Source organism: Cryptotermes secundus, unplaced genomic scaffold (assembly GCF_002891405.2).
Source record: "Cryptotermes secundus unplaced genomic scaffold, Csec_1.0 scaffold2695, whole genome shotgun sequence".
Classification (NCBI taxonomy): domain Eukaryota; kingdom Metazoa; phylum Arthropoda; class Insecta; order Blattodea; family Kalotermitidae; genus Cryptotermes; species Cryptotermes secundus.
The window spans coordinates 4,451-12,457 of NW_019745146.1; the positions used below are offsets into that span (position 1 = coordinate 4,451).

The window sequence follows — 8,007 nt, forward strand, 5'->3', positions numbered from 1 at the left end:
TAATAAACAACTGGCCTTTGGTATATTTCTGGATCTATCAAAGGCTTTTGATGTTATTAATCATAATTTGCTGCTTGCAAAGTTGGAACCGTATGGACTGAGAGGAATATCTCATGCATGGATGAGATCGTATCTTACAGATAGATCACAGTTTGTTGAAATTCACTATATGGATCAAAAACTTAAAAAATGAAGACAGTTACCTCATCCCTTAAAGCAATTAGGGGAACATTTGTCAATGGTTTGAAAGATGACCGAATTAAATATTTGCTGAAAAGTAAGATGAGTGATGACATCACACTCTTACAGTTAACAGAAACAGCTGGTAAGGAGGAAAGCGAACTGAGAAGTCAAAGATTTCGCTCCAATCAAAATGGTTGTCAGGTCCGATTCCTGGACAATCTAAAGTTCAAAATGAGATGGAACAGGGAGGTACACAACAAGGAGTAATTAAGAGAGAAGTAATGCCTGCAATTAAAGATCATAGAAAATGTTTTATATGTGATAAAGTGGGGCATGTGGTCCAGAACTGCTGTCACAAGTTGACATGTGACAGATGTGGAAGGAAGGGTCATACCTCTCTAAGATGCAGAGTGAGGGACAGGGTCCAAAGACGAGTAATCTTGGGCAAAGTTGTAATCCCCAAAATAAAGGCACCCATAATAATTACCAGGGAAACTGTGTTTAGGACCATGTGATAGGCAGTCACACATGACTCCTGCTACTCTGAGGCAAGCAGAGGTTAATTGCAATAATGAAATGCCTGTTTTAAGGAGGGTGACCTAGTTTGTAATTTAAAGGATGCTAGCATCGACATTACCCTGCCAAGATCCTTGAATGGTGCGGCGGAAGACGAACAAGAATCTTGCGGTGACAAATGAGTTCATATGGTCCCAATTAGTACTGGTTGAGGGTTCCCCAGAGTCAATAACATGTGTTGGCAGTCACAGCGAGACTCTGAAAATTGATAAAAAGGATGGACAGTCCCTCGGTCCATATGAGATCTTGGTGACAAGCCCGCTACTCCGAACAGAAGTAGGAGTGGCACTGATAGACACCGGTGCACAGGTATCTCTCATTGCCAGGTCTTCGTTGCCCCCCAAGGTTACCGTGAGTGAAAATGCAACATATAAAGTGGGATTACTGGGAATATAATGAGTATTAAAGGAAATGTTGAAGTGAATATAAGTAATAATGTTCATCATAAGTTTTATACTATCGAGAGGCTACCTTGAAAGTTAAATATTATATTAGGACAAGATTGGTTAGATAACAACCGTTTTATGATTCAGAAGGAGATCAGTTACCTGCCTTTAGCGAGAATATTGTTCAACTCCCAACTAGAGAAAAGGGAATTAGATATATTGAAAGTCAGTAAATTCAGTCTGGACTTTTCGTAGCCAGATGTTACACAGAGTGTGTGGATAATAAAGTGACATGTTTGTTTGTGAATACTACACCTGTAGATCAAGTTATTGAGAGTTTTCCAGTTTTAAGTAAGCCTCCCAGACCCTAAAAAGATTTCAAGTGTAATAAATTTTCCTGTTCCAAAGAATGTAACAGACATTAAGTCATTTTTAGGCCTTTCAGGGTATTACAGGAAATTTATTGACAAGTTTTCAGCCATTGCTAAACCATTGACTGAATTACTTAAGAAAGATACCCCATGATCTTGGAGTGAGTGAAGGAACAAACAAGTTTTGAAATATTAAAGGAAAAGCTAACTACTTCTCCTGTACTCCAATACCCAGATTTCACTAAGCCATTTCTTCTTACAACTGATGCAAGTGGTTATGCGATTGGTGCAGTATTGAGTCAGGGCAAGGTAGGTCAAGACCTACCTGTGGCCTATGCAAGCCGAACCTTCAACGGTGCTGAATTAAATTACAGCACCGTGGAAAAGGAATTACTATCCATTGTATGGGCAGTAAAACATTTCCGACCTTATGTGATCAGTTGTAAGATTCAAGTACTCACCGATCATAAGGGTCTGACCTGGATCTTTAGAGTGAAGGACCCGAGTTCGAGGCTCTTGAGATGGTGTATGCTTTTAGAAGAATACGAATATGAAATTGTTTACAAACCAGGAAAACAGAATGTAAATGGGGATAGCCTCACTCATTATCCAGAAGTGAATTTATGTGACGTATGAGAACCTGAAATAAGTGAAGAAAGAAAACAAAAGAGAATATCCGAAATGCATGATTATCCAGTGGGTGGTCAACAAGGTGTGTCAAGGACCCTTGAAAGAATTAAATTATACCTTGAATGGGAAGGTATGGAACAAGACATTAGAAATTATATAAAGAAATGTGTAACTTGTCGGCAAATGAAGGTAGGAGAGATAACGACAGAACCTTTACAAGTAACGGATACGCAGGAATTCCCGTGGAACAAGTTAGCCTTAGACATTGTAGGTCCACTAGAAGTAACAAGTGAGAAAAACAAATACATACTGAGTTGTCAAGACAACCTAAGTAAGTATTTGATAGCTGTTCCTCTTCAAAGCCAAATCGCTGAGAAGCTAGTAAAATTCATTATTTTAGTATATGGTATACCTTCAATTATCTTGACAGATCAGGGTACAGATTTTTGTTCTGATGTTTATAAGAGATTATGTACACTCTTGAAGATTGAAAGGGTGCAAACTACTGCTTACCATCCTGAAAGTAATGGTGTACTAGAGCGTGCCCAAAATTGAGATGCTATGTGAATTCTAAACAAGAATGGGACCAGTTACTTCCATTTGCTTGTTTCTCATATAATACGACTCCACACACGATTACAGGCTATACACCCTATGAGGTTCTTTTTGGAAGAAAGTGTAATATACCTGGAATTTTACAGAAGGAGGTACAATCGTTATATAACTATGATGATACAGTACATGTTATAAAGAGACAAATCCAAGAAACTTGTGAATTAGCTAGGTCAAAATTGGTCAATTTTAAGACAAAACAGAATGAAAAAGATAAGAAAAAAGGTCATTGTTTTCAAATTAAAGATCTTGTATGGCTACAAAAAGAGAACAGAACTAAATTAGATCCATATTGGGAAGGACGTGTCAAGTCAAGGCAAGGTAGGCCAAGACTTGCCTGTCGCTTACGCTAGTAGAACATTTAATAACGCTGAACTTAATTACAGCACTGTTGAAAAAGAATTGCTTGCAATAGTATGGGCATGCAAGAACTTCAGACCATACTTAATTAGTTGAAGGCTTCAAGTTTTGACTGACCATAAGGGATTAAACTGGATTTTCCGAGTGAAGGACCCGAGTTTAAGACACCTAACTATGACTCTGACTCTGACACCCAACATAAGTTTTCAACTAGCAATAATCGCACCTCGGGTAAACCTCATTGGTTACAATATTGCCACTGCACCATTGAACTCTGTCATGATCGTCATGATCTGCTGTACTGCAGTCACAACTCTCAACATATTGCCGAGGGGTTGACTCTTTGCATGAGGAGCCCGAACTGACTGACCTGTTTCCTTCTGCAGTGCAGGGGCCGGTACATTTTGTTGTTTTGTTACTGTAGGGCAGATCATTGGGGCGGGGTTTGCCTGGGGTCGCTGTTGTTCTGCGTTGCCTCTTAGTGCCGCCATGAAGGACACGCCTGGGGTGAAGTTCGATGAGAACACCTCCGTGGCAGTTTTCGGTGTTCTTTTCGCCTTCCTTTTTTGCAGCTCTTCCCTGGCGTGTCTGCAACCCCAATAGTTGGCGGGATGTGGCTTGTCTCCCTCAGCCAACTGGCAGTTGCAGCATGTTGGGGTGTAAGTCCAAGTCTGTCTGTCTGTCTGTTTTGGTGTCCAGCCCCGGCTGGGGCTCATGACCAGATTTTTTTTTCTATTTTATTATATGAAAGGTACTGCCCTGTTCATTTTGGGCGCCCTCTCTAACAAGAGGTCAGGTTTGTCATTTGTCAGTCATAGTAAGTGTTAGTAAGTCCATTGTCAGTGTTTACATATATTTACATATTTAATCTTAATTCCTATTTCTATGTAAAATATATACAAGGCCTCTGTCAATCCAGGCTCTGTACAGCAGATTTTGCCCTGTTTCTACCAGTATTCGCTACCACCGCAGTCTAGTCACCGAGGTGCAATCTTCGATAAGAGAGTTACATTGAGATTACACATAGAAATGATCGAAGCCTGGGCCTTCAGAACATTGATTAGAGTATATTCCCTATTCAAAAGTGAGCGATTGAACGCTAACATTAAACTGACCATCCACAAAGCTCTTATTAGATCCGTAATGACTTATGTTAGTCCCGCCTGTGATTTCGCGGCGGACACTCATCAAGTGAAATTGCAGCGCCTGCAAAACAAGGTTCTCCGCACCACTGGCAATTTTCCAAGGCGCACACCTGTCCGCGATTTACACATGGCATTAAACATCCCGTACGTACATGACTATATAACAAAATTATGCAGGTAACAAGCAGAAGTTATACAAAATCATGAAAATGAGAATGTTCGCATTATTGGTCAAGGTGAAGACCGACACAGAACGTATAAGAGACTTAAACTTGGCGGCGGTCAGGCAGACGACCGTCAAGTGACTAGACTGCCGTGGTAGCGAATACAGGTAGAAATAGGGCATAATCTGCTGTACAAAGCCTGGATTGACAGAGGCCTTGTATATATTGTACATAGAAATTGGAATTACGATTAAATTTGTAATTATATGTAAATACTGACAATGGACTTATTAATACGAACTATGAGTGGCAAATGACAGACCCGTCCTCTCGTCAGAGGAGGCACCCCAAATGGACAGGACAGTAACTTTCATATTAAGGGGGAAAAGATTATGGTCATGAGACCCAGCCGGGGCTCGACACCAAGACAGAGAGACTGACTGACCGTCAGTTGCAATGTGACTTTGACTTGGAAGTTTACGGTTACAAACACAGTTCGACAGAAGCGAGTAGTTAGCCAGCACGGAGAGTTACAGAGACGTTACAGTTGCAGTTACAGTTCAACAGTTCGACATTCTAGTGAGAGTAGTTAACAAGAAAAGGACAGATTGTGAAATTCTTTGTTGAACCTTCTGAGTTATAACTACGTTGAATTGTAGTTACGTGGAAGTGTAATATAGTGACGTGGCAAGAATACACACCTCGCGGTTTTGTTACACGACAGAGGTTATGTCTACCCCAGGGCCATAGCGCTGCTGGAAATATTAGATCAATTGAAAGAAATACAATAACATCATCCGGAATCGAACAGAACCCGCGACCTTCCAGCTTATAGCATAATATCTCGACCAATTACGCTACCGCGTGCCCCCTTTCGTTTGCAGGCGCAAAGTCATTGTTACCCAGCTTGGGGAGCAAACCCTTGTCACGGTTCGTGCCCATCATGGAAAATCATGACGTAAAGATAGGAAACAGATGTTTTGAAAAGGTGGCACAGTTCAGATATTTGGGAACGACGATAATAAGTCAAAATCTGATTCAGGAGGATATTAAGTGGAGATTGAACTTGGGCAATGCTTGCTACCATTCAGCCCAGAACCTTTTGTCTTCCCGTCTGCTGTCCCAAAACATAAAAAATAGAATATACAAAACTATAATTTTGCCAGTGGTTGTGTATGGGTGTAAATCTTGGTCTCTGACATTAGGGGAGGGACATAGACTGAAGGTGTTTGAGGACAGGGTGTTGAGGAGAATATTTGGACTGAAGAGAGATAAAGTAAGGGGAGGTTGGAAAAGTAAACTGTATAATGAGGAACTTCATAACTTATACTCTTCTCCAAGTGTAATGAGAATGATCATATCAATTAGGATGAGATGGGCAGGGTAATCTTACCTAATTATCACAACAAAACAAAAACTCCGTGGCTTTAGCCCGCAAGCGAACTATACCGACCGAGCGAGCGCCGCGTGTCGGCAAAGTTACTGCCAAATTTAGCGGATAGAAGCTGTCGCGTGGTCAGCACAACGAATCCTCACGGTCGTTAATTTCGGTTCTCTAGACCGGAGCCGCTACTTTTCCATTCATGTAACTCCTCAATTATTCTCACGACCTTCAATAATAAAACGTAACTAGACAACTTGACGCCGCAAGTTATGCGGACACCACATTTTCCAGCAGTGTATGGAGATTTCTTCGTATTTATTCTGTTAAGTTGATTTCCAGTTACGTCTCTCCAAGACGATAAGCACTTCGATGTTTTACACGAACCTGTTGACGAATTGAAGTAAGGTAAGATGATTAGGGCAGCACCAACATTGTAACTTTCGACTCACGTACAAGTTACACAGAACCGAAAGTTCGGTTAAGCACTGTCATACACTCGCCCTTCCTATAACAGAGCGCATTTAAACGGAGCAGTGAACAGAAGCTGCACCGCCATCTCTCACCAGATAAAGCAAACAGCTTCACAGACTTCACAGATACCTGAAGGATGTGACGCTACGCAGTCTGGTAGCAAGTTACCACCGTTTCGGAACAAACTGTTGCCTCAATTTTCAGATTCGATCCAGAAGTTGGATTTCAGGCTCTTCTGCGGAGACTATGAACAATACTGTCCTTTCTGATGTACGCCGTATAGTCTGGTAGAAATGTAAGAACGTTTCGTGTTAACCTTCGCCTTCGCCACTTTCAGGTCTTACTCCGGAGATAGAATTCTTCTGAAGGCTGTGGATATACGGGTTACTGTCTTTCGGGTTGTGAAGTGGTGTGAGGCGAAAGCAGACTTCTGAGGTGGAAAGCGTGGTAGCATCACTATCGGAATGTTTAATCATGGCACACAACAGCAACCAAAGTAGCTTTTTTTTTTTTAGTTTCTTGTGCTAGGGTGAGACTGAGTACACTTCGTACGTCGGTCACCGTTTGGTCTATTGTACCAGCCCCGGAAGACAGATGAGTGTGGAGCATTTGGCGGAATGAGAATTGGCAGGGGAAACCGAAGTACTCGGAGAAATCCTATCCCACTGACAATTTGTCAACCACAAATCCCACATGACATTACCTGGACTTGAACCGGGGCCGCCCCGGTGGGAAGTCAGCTACTAACCGCCTGAGCTATATATGCTAAGGCCCTTAACCAAAGTAACTTTAGAAAACATATTGTTCATAATGGCAAGAGTCCCCTTTCCAGGAATATACTGGGATACTTCCACTGTGATAAGCTCGATTCTTACCAATTCATCACACTTCCAACCATGCGAACCTATATGGTCTACATGGTGATTCCGTGATTTTATTCCGCAAACAAACTATACCGACCTAGCAACCGCCGCTTGTCAGCGAAGTTCAGTGCCAACTTTTGCGGATAGAGAGTGTCGCGTGGTCAGCGCAACGAATCCCCATGGCCGTTAAGTACATGGTGACAGCATTTGTTAAATAACCCAGCCAAAAACGAAGTAATGTTCTTTCTAATCTCTCTTCCACCCTCCCTCTCTCTCTCTCTCCAAATAACAAGTTTCGCATGCAGGTCGCGCTACACAGTTGCATGCAATGCACAATTAAGCATTTCCTTGAAGCGTGCTTGAAACAGAAAATAACAGTGTCTATGCTTTTCACGTGTGATCTTGTTATGATGCCAGGAGGGGTGCGGAATAGGGTACCTGCTCGAGGAGTCATCTCTATAGAAGCTGCTTCCCGAATCAATAAAATACTTTTTCGGTTCTAACCAAACAACACACAATTACATTTATTTACATTAGTGAAAGAATGACATATGTGATCTAACACAATTTGATAGGGTTGTAAGTACCTCTTTTACTTATTTAAGTTACCAAGCCTGGCTGTGACCGAGACAGATCTCTACTTACAAAATGTTGGAAAATGCGAGGACACCATGTTTCTGCTCGTCACTGTAGAGGCCTGTGGTCAGCCAGCTCTCGTCTAGGCAACTTAGGGTTATCGGCTTCCCCCTTGAAGATGGGTCTCGGTTTGATCGGACTACACTGGTATCCACCAAAGAAGTGTCCTTTACTCTTTTCTGATCAATCCTGCAAGTAACAACGGTTTCCCCCCAGGACCATTGTC

General features: G+C 41.9%; 1 protein-coding gene and 1 pseudogene across 1 annotated transcript; both read right to left on the bottom strand.

The window, feature by feature from the left end:
- Positions 1 to 10: 10 nt before the first annotated feature.
- LOC117283140 lies at positions 11 to 3,834 on the bottom strand. The gene is made up of 2 exons (XM_033755718.1): positions 3,489 to 3,834; positions 11 to 957 (listed from the first exon to the last, which is right to left on the bottom strand). The coding sequence occupies exons 1-2, from the start codon at positions 3,832 to 3,834 to the stop codon at positions 884 to 886; spliced, it is 420 nt and encodes a 139-aa protein (XP_033611609.1). The 3' UTR covers positions 11 to 883.
- On the bottom strand, positions 3,190 to 3,389 carry LOC111875085 (annotated as a pseudogene).
- Positions 3,835 to 8,007: the final 4,173 nt, after the last annotated feature.

Excerpts from the sequence above, each read along its gene's own strand:
- LOC117283140 (XM_033755718.1), bottom strand. The coding sequence starts at position 3,834 with ATGAGCCCCAGCCGGGGCTGGACACCAAAACAGACAGACAGACAGACT. Across the intron at positions 958-3,488 it reads TGCACTGCAGAAGGAAACAG|AGTCTCGCTGTGACTGCCAA; the intron begins GTCAGTCAGTTC and ends ATCAATTTTCAG.